Here is a 20,146-nt window from a genome sequence, read left to right as displayed (position 1 = left end):
TGTAGTTTCATATGTTGCCGCAGCGCTGAATGACCTTAAGAATGCAGTTTGAACGGAGAAAACGTTTGAACTGTGCCATAATTGCACTAGTTGGGTGTTTTTGTGAAAAATCGTCATTGGGGTTATCACGAGATTCTATTTACCCATGAATTCACTACGACACAATCTATTAGTGTATTTTCACCCAACCTCTAACCTTCTCTTCAGCTGTTTCGATGCTAAATGGGCTCGAAAGCATCAATATTTAGACGAATTTACAGCACTGATAAATTTTTTCTTCACATTCGACCCATGTTTTTATTTATTACACATATTCAGTCATTTAACACATGATTTCCTTTCTCTCTATTCACATCTCAATTTTGTCAAGTCATTTTACTATCAGCATTTTTTATATTATTCCTCTGCTCATCTCACCACTTCTGTTGATAAACGGACTTTTCGCGCATTTTCAGCGGATTTCTTATTTCTCCGCGCACGAGATTGAATCATTCGGCCAAGGAACTCCTAGCAGTGCAGACGTGACTCTCAAGTGCTTTCCAACCAGTTACTTTCCAAGTTCTTAGAACGGAGAATTCTTAGAGTGAAATAAATTGATTGTAATTCTTCGTTGTCTAATTCATTTACTTTTCAGATATTTCAGCACACTTTTCAGAGACTCTTCTGCCTCTATTTTACACAAATTTTATGTATTTTTGCATGGTTTTTCATGGGATTTCACTCTGTTGGGCACTAATTCGGTTGCTTCCTCATTTCATATTTTCCGCCATAATTCTTGTTTCTCTACTCACAGCTAGGCGCTGCTGTTGCTGAAGAGGATTTACCCCTTTGGCGGCAACAGCAGCTGCGTGGCTGGGACGGGAATTACACATTGTCGGCCGAATCTATAAAAGGCGGCGCAGTGCAATACTCGGTCTCTTTTCCACATAGAGAGTTGTCAGGAGAAGGTGTAGAAACGAAGGCGGCGAGTGTCTGAAAAATAAGGTGTTAAATAAAGTGAATTTCACAACATAATTCATAGCTTCATTCACAGTGCGCGAAGTAAAAAGTTAAGAAAATCATTCAAAATGCCCCAAATGAGCGTCGCCAATGGATACACCAACGGGCACTCCGTGCACGACATGCAGGACGGACAGAGATTCCTCTTCTCCTCGGAGTCCGTCGGCGAGGGCCATCCTGGTGAGTGTTTGCACGGGTTTGGCGGTGATTTCCAGGGAAGAACTGCCCGTCTGACAGAGACGCAGTTGGCTTGTGTGGGGGGCAAAGTCCGTGAGTGGCGCGAGTTTTAAGCTTTTCCTCCTGCCCTGCCGGAAAGTCGTGATGTAACCACTGATATGGGATGCAATTTGTGAGTCAAGGCATTGGGCAATAGTGAGAAATAGTTTCTCGGAAAATTTGCTATTGAAGTGCGCCAAGATGGCGGTCCCGCGTGTCGGCCAAAATCCCCTTCACGCACTCTTCTGTCAAAGTTTCATTCACCTGCGAACCCTTTTCCTCGTGCAGAATCCTCGGCTCGGCTCTCCGGCTCGGCACGGCGACAGAGGGGGCCTCGAGGGGCCCACTAATGGCCCCCGGCGGGGCCTTTGCGGCGCCCACGAGGGGCAAAAAAACACATGAGCGTGTAGTGGTTTTGGGTTTCGGGTGCTCAAATTTCCCCTCCGCATTGACGCTCGGGTACCACGTGGTTTGCTGAGCATATGTTTTTGTTTTTCAGTCGCCAAGCACAAGGCCTCATGCGTTTCTTTTTCTCCTTCCAGACAAAATGTGCGATCAAATTAGTGACGCCATCCTCGATGCTCACTTGTCTCAGGATCCCAATGCCAAGGTGGCCTGCGGTAAGTGTGATTCTGGTGAAAAAAGGCAAAAAAAAGAGGAAACTGCAAAAGGGGAAAACCCGATGGAGAATTACGGAAAGTGACGAGAAATTGCGTAAGACAGGCGAAAGAAGAACTTTATGTCGTAATTATAGAAAAAGCAGATGATAAGATTTTTCTTGGTTCTTAGATGTGAATAATTATCAAGGAAATTACGGCGTTTTTTCGTGGGTGAAATTGATAATTGGGGTTTTTTTTATTTCCTTTGTGTTAATCAGGCTATTTTGTTCATTTTATTATGATATGAACGGACATAAAAATAAATTGCAGCTTAATTCATTAAAAATAATTCGGTTGAAAATCGTTCTGTTTTAAAGCCATTTGCGTTCGCTGAATTTTTTGAACTAATTATGATGATTCTGGAGTTTATTCACTTCAAGATTACGGACTGAAGGGTTAAATTGATAATTAAATTACGCATTTTGAGAAAAAATGTGATTATTATCGGTGTCGCGTTTCGATTCGTGAGGGGAAAGTAGAGAATATTAGATTATAATTTTGCCTTTATTATGGCACTTTGTCAGAATTCTTGTCACTATCTTCACTCATTTAAAGCTGATAAGGCTATTATCAATTAAACTTTCGCTCAAGGTGGCGGAGAAATGTGGCTTTCATGCGGAGATCACATAATTCACAGAATAAATCACAGTCTTTGATTACACACTCGGTATTCTTGAGCAACTCAGTCAGTTTGAGGGGAAATGGAAGGAAGATAAAAGATTAATGGTTCAATTGAAGTGATGACACTGCATTTTATACTTTTTTGCGCACTGATTGCGCCTATCAGAGGGACTGAGAGTCCGTACTACGCGCTTTTTGGGTTGGGTGTTTACGAATTAGGCCTGAGATTGTGGTTGGCAATTGAATTTTTTCGGGTCGTAAGCAAAAATCGTGCAGTATGTTTGATCTATTTCTGTCACTAAGGGAGAGATCTCTGACCTCATTTGCCGAAAGATCATCTGGGACGCGTGATGAATTTCCTGTAACATGAAAAGATGCCCGTGGCGTGTATTTCACGCGATATTTGAATTTGTAATGTTTGCGCTGTGTCACAATGTAAAGGGGTGAAGAGGTGGTCAAGTGATATATTTGTGACGCTTTTGCGTTATTAGATATTCTATTGATGGCACACACAGACCTTAGTCTGCACTTTTGCTGTGTCGAATCGCGGGGTATCTCGTGTTGGTGGTGCAATGCTAGACAAATGACGTGAACCCGCGCCTTGTTATCAACATCTGGGGTTATATTACAGAAAACTGAAGCCTCAGCACGTGGCATAATGCAGTAAATGAGAGAGAGAAAGAAGAATACTCGAGTGGCTTTTGTTGATTGTGTTAGCAAGAATAATATTAAGTTGCCATGACGCCTCGTATTGTTGAACACGGTTATTAAGATAATCAGAGAAGAAGGAGATGAGAGAAAGAGAATGAGTAAAATTAAACAGTACAATTTCGTCTTTGCGCAGTTTCTTCGGCATTATATAAATCAAAACATGCTAGAGAGAGAGAGAGAGCTAGAGAGTCGATTTGTAGATTAATTGTGTGTTTGTTATCTCTTCCAGAAACTGTCGCCAAGACTGGCATGATTTTACTGTGCGGCGAAATTTCATCGACAGCCGTTGTTGATTATCAGAGAGTTGTGCGCGATACAGTGAAACATATAGGCTATGACGATAGCTCAAAAGGTATTTGAATTTATTCACTGCATAATAAATTGTACTCCTAAAAGACTAAATTTGTACAGCGCGTCTTTGCGAGTTTAGAAGAAAGGATGCAAAAGAAGCGTTTTTGGTTGTTTTCGAAGGCTAATGATTGTAATGTAAAATGATTAGGATTCGATTGGAATACCCTGAATCTGTTAGTGGCAATTGAAGAACAATCTGCGGATATTGCCGGCGGTGTCCATGTTAATCGAATGGAAGATGACGTTGGTGCTGGTGATCAGGTAGATACTCATCAAACAATCAAATCAGAACTACTGTGCAAGTTGAGGCGGGGAATTAATAATCGTGCGAGCGAGAAATATGATGATGGGAAGACTTGTGAATGTTCTCTTAAAATCTGCATGATAATTATAGAAGACAAACTTGCATTTACTAAATGTTTATGATGAGTAATCGTCCGGCATTGCCAAAACATTTTATACATGCTTTAGTTCAAAGAGAGATATGGGTAAATATGTAGAAAATGTTCTGCAGGATGAGGATTGTAAATCTAGAGGATACAAACCAGACATACACATACAGAACTTACCCAACCTTTCTTACTGTCCTTCCCTTTATTAACCCACTGTGATGTGCACTTGAATTCATGATTGCATATTTTTGAAGGGTTCGATTATAAATTGTGCAACGTCCTGCTTGCATTGGATCAACAGTCACCAAATATTGCGGCTGGGGTGCATGAAAATCGGCCAGATGAAGAAGTCGGAGCTGGTGATCAGGTCAGAAAACTCATTTTGGTGCTCACAGTAGACGCAGTGACTCAGGAAGAAATATTACCACACAATTGCTTATATTTGCGCTCTTGAAATTATATATTTATGTATTTCACTGTATTGGAGAAATGTGATTTAAATAGCCAGAAGTTGTTTGATGTTAAGCCGCCCGCGAAGTTTATCACAATGTGTGGATTATAGTGTTTCTTCTGAGAAACTGCATTATCATACTATTTCTCAACATAAACACCCATTTCATTCCTTCTATATCTCATTTGATATGTGAAGATGAGAGAAACATTAATTGAAATGCAAGTCCTCTGATCAATAATGTGGATTTGGAATGTTATAGAGAGAGAGATTGCGGAAATGCTTTTGGTGGAGAGAATGACAAAGTTGTTATCAGTCAGTTTCAGATGATGTTGTTTTCTCATTGTTGAACTTTATTTGCAATATCCAGGGTCTTATGTTTGGTTACGCCACGGATGAGACTGAGGAATGCATGCCGTTGACGGTGGTTTTGGCTCATCGTCTGAACCAGAAAATTGCCGAACTGCGACGATCGGGACAATTCTGGTGGGCTCGCCCTGATTCAAAGACACAGGTTAGATAAGAGCGCTGAATGTTTGACCCCGTGAATGGTGATAACTGAAATATCTGTCATTGCAGGTCACATGCGAATATGTGTTCAATGAGGGATCGGCGATTCCGCAGCGTGTTCACACGGTGGTTGTGTCTGTGCAGCACTCGGAGAAGATTGAACTGAGTGAGCTGCGCGAGGAGGTGATGAACAAGGTGATCAAGAATGTGATTCCCGAGAAGTACTTTGACGCCAACACTGTGGTGCACATCAATTCCTGCGGCGTGTTCAACATTGGCGGACCGATGGGCGATGCTGGACTCACGGGCCGAAAGATCATTGTGGACACGTATGGCGGCTGGGGCGCTCACGGCGGTGGCGCCTTCTCCGGCAAGGACTTCACCAAGGTGGATCGCTCGGCAGCGTATGCCGCCAGATGGGTGGCCAAGTCCTTGGTGAAGGCCGGCATCTGCAAGAGATGCCTCGTGCAGGTGTCTTATGCCATTGGCGTGGCTGAGCCTCTCTCAATCACCGTCTTTGACTATGGCACGTCCAAGTGGTCCCAAGATGAGCTCGTTGACATCGTGAATAAGAACTTTGACTTGAGGCCCGGCAAGATTGTCACGTGAGTATTTATGCTCAAATGATAAGTGTGATGAAATGTTTGTTGATTTGAAAACTCCACTTTGTTTTTTTCAAGACAAGCAATTATTTCCTTATTCAGCAAAGTTAAATTACTCGATATTTTTTGCTTAAGTGACAAAATCTTAAGATATTGTTTGTGCAATGCTGAGGCGCCACAATAATTATATCTTCTTTGTCACAGTGACCTCAATCTCCGAAACCCAATCTATCAGAAGACAAGCTGCTATGGACACTTTGGCCGTGATGGATTCCCATGGGAACAGGCTAAGGAGCTGAAGATCAACTGATTGCTCGAGGATTTCGGGTCGGAGCCCAAAAGATTTAAGTTACGTTAAGTGCACCCTTTGAAACACATTTTTTATCTATATTTTTCAATATCACTTTTGATATGTAACGTTTTAGACACCTTTTATTTTAGTCAAAGGTTTTTTTATACACTGTGTTTTATCAAAATGTTTGAGGTTAGGAAGGAAAGTTGCGGTTAGTTTTTATTGACTAGATTCTTCAATTGAGTAGAATGATTACTTGTCTCAATATTTTATTTCGCCACACTTCTAAAAGAAAGAACAGCAAAAGTAGAAAATATGGTAATAATTTTTTAGCCTCATTCACTCTCCGTCTTCGTTTTAAGTACTAACTTATGTATAGTGAGAGCAAAGGAAGAGTTTTATTGAGAAATGTTTAAATTCATATTTTAATGATTTTTAATGTAGAAAAGGATGTTTTAAAAACGGAATTTTTATCCAAGATAAAACCTGTTGCTAGTTTCTTTCAGCAGATACAGAATCATAACTACAGATACAAGAAAAAAATTAATGCATTAGGAAGAAGGAAGAGAGAAAACTATTACAGAATATTGTACTTCTATTGTAACTAATGGAATTAATAAGTGTTCGGGATCCTAAACATGATGCTAGATCGCATGATAGGTCACAGTAGGAAATATCAAGTGTGATCTCAACTATCATCTCATTGATCACAGCCTGCTGCAATTCCCTGTGTCACTGATGGAATGAATAACGATTTTTTAATACAAATTGAAAGTTCAATCCTTGCAATTCCTCGCTCAGTTTCCGCAACAGTTTGCGATTTGGTAAAAATTCCACCAATTTTCACTTTATCGCCAATGAAAAACTGTGAGGAAGAGAGAGAGAGAGAAGTTGTGCAGAAGTTTAATTGCTAATTTTTCCATCAGCACATGGTTTTGTGTTGTGTTTTCGCGAAGGATTTTATTTGTGGGAAAGAGCCAGAGCGAAAACACACCGATCTATTGTGTGATTGACAAGAGTGGCCTCATCCTGTCACTGAATTCAGTGGCTAAATGTATTTCTTTTTGTATGCTCTATATTAGAAGGAAAAAAACAAACGAGTGTAGGTTTTATGGCAGTAAAAAAGAAATAAAAGTAGTGACTGGATAACTGCATTGACGAATTAATCTTGATTGTGGACAATTTGAACAGTAATTTCGATATGTAGTATCTTTGATCTTGTGAATCCTCTCTGTATTGTGGTTATTAGTATTTTTTATGTTTATATTTATTTAAACGTGCCATTTTAGCACGTAAAGAAGTTCTCCAATTGTTCCAGAATGCATAAACATCACGAATGTTATGCTTTCTCAGGCATTGGAGATTTTTTTTATTTGTTAAATTATTGATTGATTGATTTATGTGGCTTATTGCTAACATTTAGTGATGAGACCACTTGCTAATGCCATGGATCCCGCTGAAAAATACAAAAAAAGTTAAAAAACCATTGTGAAAATTCTAAAAAAAAAATGAATAAACTGTAGGTGGAAAAGTAAAGTCATCTTTTCATTGCAACGGTTAGTTTCGTCACGAAGTCCATCACACGAAGTTCTTGCATTCCTGCTGCCTCCACCTTTGCATTTGCACTTTAATTGACTATCCATGGCTGGAATGGAGTGATTTATCGATGGATTATCAGGCATATCCCTGTCAACGTAAACATGTTAATTAAGCGTGAACGATGATGCGTGAAAATGGCATGTTGCCATCGTGTCCAGTATCAATTGATATGTTTTCCACGCTCAATTAGGTGGCACTCATGCATGAGTATTCACATTTTGCAGGAGAGATGGCAAATGCTGGATGATTACCACGAAATTCCCATTTCATCCACACAAGACTATGGGTTAGAACATGAGGCAATTCCACTGCGAAGACACCTTCTCGAAATTCTCACATTAACTTCTACCGTGATTTGCACAATTTCATCTTGAGTCACATAAATTTCCTTATTATTCTCAAGTGGAAAGAGTTGAGAACATCCAGAGGTGGATGAAGAAATTCCAGCTCGAATCTTGATCACATTGGACTGAACAGAAGTTTTGTTGTGAAACTTGATAATTTCCACTCTAGACTTTCATAGTCGCTGGATTTAATGCACATCTCCACGGAGGCAAGAGAAGAATGGCCTTTCGTCTAATTTGGGAAAAAGTCTTTGCCAATTTGTGGCGTCATTTACAATGGTCTGCGCGGACGATGACAAAGAGTGAAGCATGCAAAATTATGGAGTCAGAGACCTCCGCATCGCGTCGCAGTGGTGAGGTAAGGAAAAAGCTCTTTGCGATAGAAAGATGAGATTATTGTCCACCTAAATTACTTTTATGGTTGATCTCACGATGGGAATGGTCAAAGGGAGAAAGAGTGCTGCTCCGGAGGGGAATTTTTTGGACATGATTCTCCTATTCAATGCACATCCACATCCATGAATTATTGAACGAGAGGCATAGGAGGAAAAGTGTAAAAGGGAATGAGAAAGATGCGATGATTGCATCGGTTCGTTGCACACCAGATCAAAGAAGATCAAGTTCATGATGGTATTACTCTCTCCATCTCCGCGCGGCACTGAATTGCCCATTGGATCGGCGGACTAGGTTTGCATTTGCTCTCTTACGCAACAATGTATGCGGCTTCCACGGGCCAAGTTCATTCCTTCACGGCCAGAGCATACACAATTGCCCTCCGCGGTCAGCGAGCCACGCAGTCTCAGCGCCTTCATCGTTGCGGTGAATCTTGCGGAGTGCAGGTCAACAATCAGTCGCGAGATGCTTTTCCTCCCTTCGCGATGGCACAGTGCCGTGGTGTGTAATTAAGGCGATCACCGACGGTTCAATGAGAAAATCATTTATAGCAAGTTGGAATTACTCATCATCAACATATTGAACCAATAAACTCAATTCCTACTTTGTTCCCTGAGGATCTTTCCGTGCGCACTCAAGTTGCGTCGACGGAATATGAAGTGCCCCAGACGACAAACTCATGATGTTTTATGTACAGCAAAAGACTCTAATGTTTAATCTCTGAGGGGTGATCATTGCGCCAATTGAGGCACTAAATATGCTAATATATCGACAGCAAATCGTGTGTCTAATCTTGCCAAAAGAGATGATATTGTATAAAATATCAACACCCACGATCTATTGAATAAATAGTTGCGATGGACTCCTGAAGAGTTACGAAAAAACACATTCACACCCAGAGTGGCTATTTTAAGTCCAAAAATCATGAGCCATAGAGTCTTGCTGCTCTTCTAACAGCAACAGTACACATTATGTGCGATTGCAGTGCCTCTCAGCATGGCACTCCGTACAATTTCACGTTATGTACATCGGATATTCCTTATTCTTCTCTTCCACGCACACACTCGCGCACGAGCATGCACATTATATAACTTTCTTTAAAAGCTCGCCCATCTTTGGATACCAATTCAGTTCTTGCAGAAGACTCGTCGACTCACATTGTCTCCTCTTCTCGCAGCGGTTTGTTTACGCAGTGGCAGACATTTTTTCTGGGCGTTCCATTCCCAGGCTGAAAGTCTTTAACAGTACATTGTGTAAGAATTGCGTGAGGGGTGCAGAAAACGAGTCCCTTCGATATTGTGCTAAGAGAGTAAATCATGGATAAGTGCTATCGTGTCTTCGACTTTGTGAAAAATGCCACATACTGACCTGTGGAATTTTCTGCTCTTCTAAGTGGAAGAATCAACAGCCACTGCTGAAAATGATCTGCGGGATTGTGATGAAATGCAGAATTGTGTGTGACTTCTAAATCGATCGCGATCTTTGGCACAAAGTTCTCGATTCTGTGCCGTGGCCCGAAGTTCGGAAGAAAGAGAGAGAGAGAGCGAGAGAAGTTGGATAAAGGTGAAGAACTCACAGTTTAATCAATGATTGTGCCTCGCGCATCGTGTTGTATTCAAAGCTGCGAAAGAATAAAAGTGTGTTCACCGTTACTTTAATGCTGTTTATATTGATGTACAATCGGAAGAGCAGCAACTCAATGATATTCATATCTTTGGCGAATGTGATCGGTGATCTTGTCTGCAAGAAGTGATGATGTTGTCTTGCGAGTGATCTCTTTTGGATATCACATATCGTCAAATTTTACTTCCCCATCAGTTGAGTGTGCAAAGAAGGGAGTCGAAAAGTGGTCGCGATCATTTCGACAATATGTGCTTGTGCAACGAGAGCGGTGACAAGACGCAAAATTGGTGGCAAAAGATGATGGTGAAGATGGCAAAAACACTGTCTTCACATTCGTCGTTTCCTCTGCAGCTCTTCCTCATCTTAATTGCCTTCCTCGTCGTCACACCCATACACGGCTACAGAGTTCTGAGTCGGGAATCATGTGAGTATAGAAGAAAAAAAGCACAACGAGTAATTGCCTCAAACTAATTCATTAAGCCAGCAAACTGATCAATGAACTCGCTAATTTACCCTCCGCATAAATTGCTCATTCTCCTCTGCAAAATATAATGGATGGTATTGTCGTGATTTTACAGTTATACTTACCCAACTGATAATTCACCTGAGATTGTGCCATGTTCGCCACGATCTTCTGCGTTCAGTTCTGAGAAACTTCTCAAGCGCGCGATCGCGAGATAATAGGATTAGAGAAAGACTGCAGAAAGGACCAAAATCATCCGCATTAATTGCTCAATTTGCACACAAAAACAGCAAGTGCGGAGCCCACAAAGACCCGTTTCGCGTTTGAATTGTATGATTTCTCTCTCTCCCGAAATAAAATTCATTCCAGATGACGTGAGAAGACCTCCTCCAGATTGCAATGTATCACGGTAATTTCTCGTCTTCGCCAAAGCTGGAAAAGAATGAATGGAGATATGGTGTGACCGGGTAGAATACATCCATTTTTCTCACCGGCGAGAATTAAACAATTTCAGAAGAACCGTCAAGAATCTCAAAGAAAATTCAAACAATGGCGAATGAGCATCAAAACACGAATATTTTCCAGATTGGATTCATTTATCACGTGAATTTTTTTTTATTCGATGCGCAAAAACAATTTCGTGGTTCTTGATGGCAATGAAATTGGGCAAGACGAATTTGGGAATTGGGAAAGAAGCACAACCAGAGATTAATAACACCTCGCGAGCTTGAGATAATTCCTGCAATTATCTTGAAAGAGTTGTTCACACATTAATTGATCTATCAAATAATTTGGCAAATAGAATTTCAAAGTAGGAGAGAGAAATTTTAAGAATCTTCACTGTATTTCCGAGAGTATAAAATACATACATTTAGAGAAGTGATTAGAAGTCCAACGGGAGAGATTAATTCTCACGAAACACACTAGCAAATTTACTTGAAAATAACTACTTTTATAAGCGAAGGAAATACAGGGCATTCTTGAATTATCGTCTATTTGTTTTCCTGTTTCCTATTTCAAAGTACCTGAGGTCAAATCTCTTATGGAATGAATATTGACATCTTTTTGCAATTAATAATTATCTCCGTTATACACCACACCCTGTATTTCTCCTCTTCTTTGCTTCACTCGCAAGTTAAAGAAGTTGTTTTCATTCATATTTCACTGTGGTTACCTTTATTGTTCATTTTAAATTAAGAAAAACTGCGTAGAATCGCAAAACATTTACTTATGAAAGGCAATTTGTAGAGGATTTTCATCTTCCTTCACTCTAAGAATTCTCTCATAAGAAAGATCACATTTCTGTTAACGATAATTTATATGACTTCTCTACTCTCTTAATAGTTATTAACTGCAAAGAGCTTTTATTATCAATATCAATTATCACTGCTTGGATACACGGAATACTTAATTCGGATTATTTATTCAAACAAGTGGAGAAAAAAACTGTTTACTCTTCTTGGTGAATTTTGCTGAGTGTTGAGGAATAACAAACGCTTCGTGAAGACGTACTCTGTCTATACAAATATGAAGACTCATCCGACACTTTCTTCCATTTATCACAGTCTCGTTTAACTGTTAAAGAGAATTCCTTCATCAGTACCCTTCTTAATCATATTCTGATCATGTTCCCTCGTCCCTGATAGAATAATCTCGAGCCGTGCTATTTACGCAATTCACATGTCGTCCAAGAAGGTCTGACATGAGGTGATGGGAAAGGGGCACAATGGATATGGCTTCTCTGTTTATAATAGGCGGGGAATCTCAAATATTTGGTTGTCTTATTTCAATTTCAACACCATTGCGGGAGCGATGAAAAAGAAGTGTAAGAGATATCAGAGAAACTCGTTTCATGTCCATTCGCCATGGGAATTTCATTGAGAATTCTTTTAATAACGCGCGCGCCAATTTTAGATTATACACTCGGAGGCGTTTGCACAGCCGAGATTTACCGCCGTGCATGTGCTATTTACCTCTATTTGTGTCACTCTTCTGCCCCCGTGGGCGATCTCTTCGCTCACCCGGTGCGCTTCCTCGTTTGGCCATCGCAATAACGGGCTCTTTCACCTCTGCCTTCCAGTGCCAGGCTGCTATCACAATGGCACGCGATACGGAGAGGGCTCGATGGTGCCCACACTGGAACCCTGCCTCAGCTGCAAGTGCTCCAACCGCATTCTCACCTGCGCTCTCAAGGTCTGCCCCGAGCAGCCCATTCCGCCGCCCAGAGGATGCGTCCTGGTGCAGCCGAAGAAGAGCTGCTGTCCCCACATGTCCTGTCGCAGGCTGAACAGCAAGCCCCTCACGGAGAGTGACAGGCGAGTGATCAACTTCCTCAACGATTACGAGAGCGAGCAGAAGATCATCCTGGAGAAGTACGGAGACATCCCAGACGGAAACTCCAACGCCTTGAGGCGATCGGAAAGCACAGAAGATGAGAATGATAATAGTGAGTTCAATGCTTTATGTTGCTTTGCATATGAGCGTGTTGTTGGTTTACCTTGTCTTATATAACAGAAGCCATACCCAATATTCCCTAATATGTATGCTACCACAATTTTGATCATTAATCTTGTGGCATAGAAATGATTGCGATAGTGAGAGTGACGTTGAGAGTAACATTGTGTGTAACATTCATGCTGAAGGAACTGTAAATTTGGGAGAAAGTAATCAGAAGAGAAGCAATGCATGCCTTTTTTTCTATCCTCAAACAGAGCATAACTCGAATTTTTATGTATGCATTGGAATGCTCTCGGGCATTTAATTAAAAGTTCAATGCTCTCACTTCCAGTTTGTATCCAGAATGGGACAATTTACATGTCAGGCTCCGCCATGACGTCCTCCAGTCTCTGCTCCTACTGCTACTGCATTGGAGGGAAGCAGAGATGCGTGAAGCCCAAGTGCCTTCTTCCAGCCCTCGCCGACTGCACGCCTGTGTACATCGAGTCCAACTGCTGCCCAGTGCGCTACGACTGCTCCGAGAGGAAATCCCTGAAGACAGAACAGCCGCCTATGAAGAAGATCACCAACAAGCACTACATGCGAAACGTGACAATGATGGCCAGAGGGTCAGGATGTTTCGTAAATGGAATTCTTTACACTGAAGGTCATCGGCTGCCCAAAGACCCCGAGAGTCCCTGTGAAGTGTGCTACTGTATTCGTGGCAAGCGGAAATGCACTCCTCAAAAGTGTACTCCTGAGATCAGGAACTGCATTCCGATGATCCCGAAGGGCCAGTGCTGTCCATCAAGTTTCAATTGCGACAGACCCGGAGAGAAGGGAAGGCAATTTGACCTCTTCTCAATCCTCTTCGGTGAGGATGATGTGAATGCGACTGAAGTGGCAGCTGGTGAAGTCATTGTGACTACAGAAATGCCAGGAATTGGAGCATCCACGAGTGAGAAGAGCTTCTTTGACGTTCTGCGCGAAGGACTCGATTTTGTGGATGCGCATGAGGAGAAAGTCAGTGTTCTATTGAACACCAATCAGACCAAGAGTAAGGTAAATGGCACAAATCCCGTGTTTGAGATGCTGGATATTCATCCGGAATCCGATACTTACTATGACTATGAAGTGGATGAGGAGGTGAGTGTGAAAAATAGCAGCTCGTCCAGCACTGCACGACCGAGTGAAACCACAACAGTTGCAACGACGACTGTTGATAATAAAAGTGAGATTAGCAGAGTGGTTTCGACGACTGTTAGTGATTTAGCTGAGAGTAGAGAAACGTCGACGATTAGTGAGGAATCCAGCACGATGGGAGATATTGAATCTCCCACAAGTACGATGATATCTGATACGACAGATATTGAGGTGCAAACCACAGAACTTGAGCAAATCATCACGACTACTATTAGTGTGGAAGATTCTCAAGTGGGTATCAATTCCACCACTAATGGACCTCCGCAGGTCACGGACGCCACTGAGAGAATTGATGGAATTACAGAAACATCCACGATAGCTTCAGAATTGAGTACAGAGAGTGGAGATGGTGAGACGACCACTGATTCCGAAATCACTTCTACCGTGGAACTGGAAAAGGCTGATCTGAAAAATGACGACGAATCTCTGCTGCCAGACACCACTTCATCCCCATCAACCACCACTGAGAATATTCTATCGGCTTTCATCAATGGCCTGGCGAGCATCCTCGACAAAGACGCCAATAAGACGAAAACCACTGCAAATTTCACAACTGTGGCCTCGATAGACAACTCATCCACAACACCCACGCCGCCTTCACTGACTCCCAAGCCTGATTCGCCACCAGTGATGATTGACTCCAATCCTTCCATCTTGGAGACGGACTATCATTATGACTACAGCGAGCCCACTTTGCCTCCGAGTCTTCCAAATCTCAAAATAATTCCGTTCCTACCGGCGGACGCTGTGAAGAATAACAGGAAGAAAGTTGTCCCAGCCTATGAGTACTTCCCAAAACACGATCCCACTCTCTATCCGCCCATTGCTGTTGGGGAGAAGAGAATCGACTATGCGCCCACGTTTACGCAGGAAAACTTCAACTATGATCCAACAGCTTATCCCTCCATCACTGAATCATACGAAGGGATCAATTATGACTATTCCGATGGAGAGAAACACTCAATAGTCGGCTATGGGAATTATGCAGGAGTTGTTCCTGTATACAAGAACTCAGCCGCTGGAGAGTTTGAAGCAGAAACTCCAGTCTTCAATTATGAGCAGATAAAGGGATTCTCTCCCCCAAAGGAGACTGAGGGTAAGTCGAATTTAAACTAATCTTATCACACCATCGATATTCACCCAAATCTCTCTCCCTTTTCGCAGGTGGTTTCCTCCCGAAGGAACCTAGTAAGGAAAATTTCTACTATGACGGTTTCCGAACGACTAATTTTGTGGTGGATCTTACAACGGAAGTTCCCCCGCCAAAGCCCAACAACATTCTGCCTCCGGATCCATTTAAGAATGTCATCAGAACAGAACCGCCACCAGATTTGCATTCCCTGATTGAGGACAAAGAGAAGCTGCTGCTCAACCGAGTTATTATCAATGGCACAGTTCAGAATGACTTTGACCGGGAAATTATCTCAATTACCACCGATGCTGTAACGGATGACGATGCAGCAGATGAGAAGAGAAATGTTACAGAGAAGATTGTTGAGGAGAAGACGCTGGAAAATGTGACGGAAGGAAGTGTTAAAATGTCTACAACAGCCGCGCCCGGTGGATTTTTCGATGGAATCTTTGGCTTCCTCTTCAAAGATGACCCACCCGAGGTAGAGGATGTGACAACACCCAAAAGTACAAGTCACTTCCAACTGCCAGAAATCGACTTTGACTCCATGAAGGTGCCAGAATTTAAGAATCTCTCAAAAGAAATGGAAATCCCATCAATTCTACTGAACAACACCACCACTGAAGTTAAAGAAAAGCCTCAGAATGAAAATGTTACAGTCATTCGAGACATTCTTATTGATCTTCTCGATGATGCTGTTGCGTTCAATAAAACTGAGAGGATTCCAACGACTTCTCCAGTTCCCACAAAGACACACAATCGCCTCAGTGTGCCCTACTTGACGCCCCCGATCTTCAATCCCATTCGATCAGACTTGGACCTGCCACAACTGAACAACAACCCAGACAGTTACCAAATCCTTCCCGAGGATTCCAGCATATCCAACACGGAGTCCTACGTGGTAAATCCCGTGGATGAGGCACAGCTGGATCAGCATCAAACAGACACTCAGATCTTCACGAAGCCCATCATCAGCAGCTCCCAGGATCCCGCGGGAATCCTAAAGCTCGCCGGCTGCAACATCTACGGACGGATGTATCGCGTGGGGAGAATAATTTCGGAGCTGTCGTCGCCGTGCTTGGAGTGTAAGTGCACAGAAGTCGGCGTTCATTGCACCCCACTTGATTGCTAAGGGTTCCCTTTAAGCTTTAAGAACTTCCCAACTAACACCTCGGGTGGTTTCTAGGAAATTTGATCTAAATTCTACAAGGCAGTTTATTGCTCTGCCGAATTTCACGTGAGTCGATTAACGGCATCTCTTATCGCGTTATCAAGAGACTGACCTACATTTTGGAGGTCAAAACCGTCACAACAGAAGATAACTTTTGATGATGTGAGAAGCACTGATTTGAAAATAATTCCATCGGCAGATTGAAATTGGGTTTCAGGATCAAATGTCTCGTGCAGGCTGTTCTAAATAAAGCTCAAATTGGGGAGAGAGCAAATATCTGGGAATGTTTCATCACTTTTCAAGGATGATAGGATGATAGGATTTCCCGACATGAGCAATTAAGCTTGTATGTCGTCTGCACACTATAAGCTGTACGCCCGATAAGAAAACTTCAAAAACAAGCCTAATCCGCGACAGATAAACTTCAATTGAAAAGAATTGATGAAAAAAAAGAAAATGTATGAAACATTAATTCATTTTGTGTCGCGGATTAAAAATTATGATCAAATTTTTTTTACAAACCACTCCTCCTCAAGAGCGGGATCTGAAGATTGTTGAATGCAGGAGAAAATTCGTGGTATCGGAACTATAACTCTTCTTCTAACAGTACATAATTTTATTGTAAGACTTCAGATTATTTTCCTTAAACATAAACTTAGAATTGTAATAAATCTGCTGCGATGGCAGTCAAAATATCTCTCAGTATTTCAATGGATTGCGTCGGCTTCTTTGTAATCACACGCGACTCGCGTGCGACATCACGAGACTATCGATGAAACTGCTGACTATCCAGATGAGATAACAGGCACCGGCGGCGTATCTGAGTCGTTTGAAGTTGTGTCCTCTATCAGTGGCTGACCGGAAGAGAGCTGTGCCGAGGACGAGACCGGAAATTGCGCCCAGAAAATGGGCAGAAATGCCAATCTTGGGCAGATCGCCGTAAGCCACGTGTATGAGGGTGTAGATGATATCACTGGTGCAGAGAATAATCACAGAGATGATACGATACACTCTGTAGGACAGGCTCTTGAAGTTTATAACGGTGTGCGGAATGTGGCTCATGAGGACACTGTAAATTCCCGCCGATGCGCCGATAAGCAGGATGTTTGGCTCGAAGACGGACGTCCCAAGAGCACCCGCAATGGCTCCGCCAAAGTACACGAGGAAGACTCTCCAGTGGCCTTGTTCATACTCCAAAGGAATTCCCAGGAAAATCTGGTGAGAATAAATCACTTATCACTCTATTTTGCCAATGAGTTGACGCAAATGGACTTTTCTTTGGTCTTCTCGAATAACAAACTGATTTTGAAAATATCGCAAATTGCTCTAATTTCACCGCAAAGGAATTCTGTCACACAAAGAATTTATTTATAGACTTTATAGAAGACATTCGATCTGAAATATGTATTACGATGAGGTATCACGTCAAACATGTAAAGTTGTTTGTTCTCCCATACTAATTTGAATACGACGTTTTTGGTCATTGATGATTCTTTTTCTACCGCGCGCGATTGGGAAATTTGCAAGGTCTGAAAAACGATAAATAACGAAATAAATCTGACTTTCGACTTTCATATGAGCCATAGATAAAAAGTCCATGTGGGATGAAAGAAAGTAACTGAGATAGTTTAATAGCAAAATTAATCAAATGGACAGAGTTTGATTTTTTATGCTAGAGCTAGAGTTCATTCCAAATTTGGCAATTATTTAAATACATAGATATGATACATATTGGAAGATAAAATGGCAAAATTATAGTTTTAAGTCGTTTCGACAGTCAATAAATATAAAATAACCATAATAACAAAGATTCTTTGCTGTCGGGAAAGAATATTTCAGCTCATTGATTGAAAACATCAATTTTAATGCTGTTGCTTCATGTCATAAACATATTATATTTTAAAGGCCTCAAAATTTTACATACACTATTTATGCTGAAGCCTTCAACCCATTTTTCTCTTCATCAACCGAATCATTTACAACCTTCTATCATTATCTGCGCTTTGTTGATAATTTGGAACCGTCTTCCGCGGAAAATCAATTAAGAAGTTATCTGTTTACCTGAATCACCACGTTGAGTCCCAGATGGACTGCATTCTGATGAAGGAGTGCGTAGGAGAAGAGCCTCCAGATTTCCTCAATGCGCTGCGGAGAGAAAACTAGGAGGCGGAAAAATTCATCTCTGTCCATAATGAAGAGCCAAATCTGCGAAAACGAGAGGTGAGATGCGTGATAAAGGCAACAAATCTGGCGGCGTGAAGAGGTAATTATTGATTTTTTCTCAGTTAATGTTGCGGAAACACATGCGGACCATGCGGAGTGTGGAGTTCTATTTATAACGTCTCATTTAAAATATTTTCGCACTCAACATGGGGGGTTGAAATTAATTTCATTGATGGTTGGCATTAGAAGAATATCTTCTATTGTGCATGACTGGAAAATTCCGCGGAGGAAAACGCGTGTGCTCGCAGTGTGAAATAAGAATGTCACGACATTTTGGAAATAGATCAGTCTATTTCGCTGTGAATTATCTCAATTGGGGGGCTATTTTGGGGCGATACAGAGACTCTATCTATGGTGATAATTACCTGGAGGACACTCGTCACAGCCAAAATCCACGGGATGTATTGTCGCATGTGCTGCCAGATCTCTGAAGCTGACGGCGGTTCCGGGTGATTCTGCTCCTCATCATCTTCCTCGTGGATGCTCACGAGATGACTGCAGGGAGTATCCGTGTGACTGCGAATGGGGGCCACCATTGGGCTATTTTTGGTATCTTTATTGCTAAAGGTGCTGCTCATTAGAGCGGCCACCAAACTCATTCGCTTTCCGAGTTTTGGGCCTTCACCGCCCTCGGAAAAGCTGCTCTTCTTCGGCTTCTTCGGCACCTCCTCCTCATCCTCCTCAGTCGGCATTGCTGGGTAGAGGCTGTAGTCCATCTTCTTCTCAGGCAGCAAGTGAAGCTCCTCGAGGCTGCTCTTGTGCTCTTCATGCGGCAGCTCAGGGATCTTCGCAATGGAGAATCTCCTCCCGGATGTCCCATCAATCCTCAGATTGCGCACAGTATCGGGTGACCAAGGATCCGTTGAGGAAGTGTGATTTAAAACAGCGGCCGCCGAGGCTCTCCTTCCGCGACGCCCTTTGCGCGGAAATTCCTTTAAAGGCGGTAGTTCAGACATGTTTCGATTTGTCTGCACAAATTCACTCACTATTTGAAAAGTTTGCCGAGATTTTTGTCACTATCGAACCACTTTTCTAAAGCATCCCACGAAATTGCCTGTTGAGACACTGACCAACCGCTCTCATTGACGGACGAGACGCAACTGAGGTGTTATCTCCCAATCTCGTGGCTTTAACTCCACACCTCACACCTTCGCACAATTTGTCTGCGATTTCCCGCCGGAATACTTCGCTTAAGCTGGCAGAAAATTGACTAATTGCTCATAATTGTCGCACAAATGAGTGAAACTGATTAAAACTTGATTCAAAACCTCTGGATGAATGAATTATTGTGATTTCTTGTGTCTCAACTCGTCATATCTTGATACAATAGTATCACGAGCTATTCATAAAACAAACGAATGCTACATCAACCTTTCCAGATATGAGAATGAAGTGGAGAGATAATCGCACTTTTTGTAAAGATTACTAAAATTAGTAGCGAAAAAGTTCTCTTCTTTGCACGTTATTATTTATATTTCATCTGCAATGAGCTGAGAAATTCAATTTGCCTGCTTTCTGGCAAATCTATGTTCTCCATTCTGATGTTGAAAGGCTTCTCAGTTTGAAAAGATCAACGAATTAATTATTTTAAAGTTTTTTCATGCAAAATATTTGCGAAGCGCTTTTAGACATATTGAACTTTTATCTGGAACACTTGAGAAAACCTTGATAATGATATAAATTATCCGATAACTTCGTCAACATTTAATTGTGTTTATTGCTGTTATCAATGTACACGTTATCTAATAAAAATGC

At 41.8% G+C, this 20,146-nt stretch overlaps 3 protein-coding genes across 6 annotated transcripts; 2 read left to right on the top strand and 1 right to left on the bottom strand.

Annotated features, from left to right (window-relative positions):
• The first annotated feature begins 313 nt into the window (after positions 1–313).
• LOC132261275 (S-adenosylmethionine synthase) lies at positions 314–6,953 on the top strand. 4 transcript variants are annotated; one of them, XM_059760005.1, is made up of 8 exons: positions 320–599; positions 1,022–1,179; positions 1,758–1,835; positions 3,436–3,558; positions 4,204–4,316; positions 4,771–4,914; positions 4,980–5,515; positions 5,717–6,953. In XM_059760005.1, exons 2-8 carry the CDS (start codon positions 1,068–1,070, stop codon positions 5,820–5,822), a joined length of 1,212 nt encoding a protein of 403 aa, XP_059615988.1. In that variant the 5' UTR covers positions 320–599; positions 1,022–1,067; the 3' UTR covers positions 5,823–6,953. The 4 variants fall into 4 exon arrangements, with proteins under 4 accessions (XP_059615986.1, XP_059615988.1, XP_059615987.1 ...); XM_059760004.1 differs by having other exon boundaries at positions 321–599; positions 1,034–1,179; XM_059760003.1 differs by lacking the exon at positions 4,204–4,316 and adding an exon at positions 3,706–3,818 and having other exon boundaries at positions 314–1,179.
• A 3,056-nt stretch (positions 6,954–10,009) lies between these two features.
• On the top strand, positions 10,010–16,476 carry LOC132259284 (uncharacterized). Its single transcript, XM_059756848.1, has 4 exons — positions 10,010–10,187; positions 12,307–12,672; positions 13,015–14,961; positions 15,030–16,476. The coding sequence occupies exons 1-4, from the start codon at positions 10,010–10,012 to the stop codon at positions 16,127–16,129; spliced, it is 3,591 nt and encodes a 1,196-aa protein (XP_059612831.1). The 3' UTR covers positions 16,130–16,476.
• Positions 16,477–16,482: 6 nt separating this feature from the next.
• Positions 16,483–19,445, bottom strand: LOC132259634 (protein rhomboid-like). The gene is made up of 3 exons (XM_059757345.1): positions 18,757–19,445; positions 18,230–18,373; positions 16,483–17,383 (listed from the first exon to the last, which is right to left on the bottom strand). Exons 1-3 carry the CDS (start codon positions 19,345–19,347, stop codon positions 16,904–16,906), a joined length of 1,215 nt encoding a protein of 404 aa, XP_059613328.1. The 5' UTR covers positions 19,348–19,445; the 3' UTR covers positions 16,483–16,903.
• Positions 19,446–20,146: the final 701 nt, after the last annotated feature.

The sequence above is a fragment of the Phlebotomus argentipes genome, unplaced genomic scaffold (genome assembly GCF_947086385.1).
Source record: "Phlebotomus argentipes unplaced genomic scaffold, Phlebotomus argentipes genome assembly scaffold_18, whole genome shotgun sequence".
Classification (NCBI taxonomy): domain Eukaryota; kingdom Metazoa; phylum Arthropoda; class Insecta; order Diptera; family Psychodidae; genus Phlebotomus; species Phlebotomus argentipes.
The sequence above is the reverse complement of the archived record's forward strand: the minus strand, read 5'-3'. Positions and strand labels throughout refer to the sequence as shown.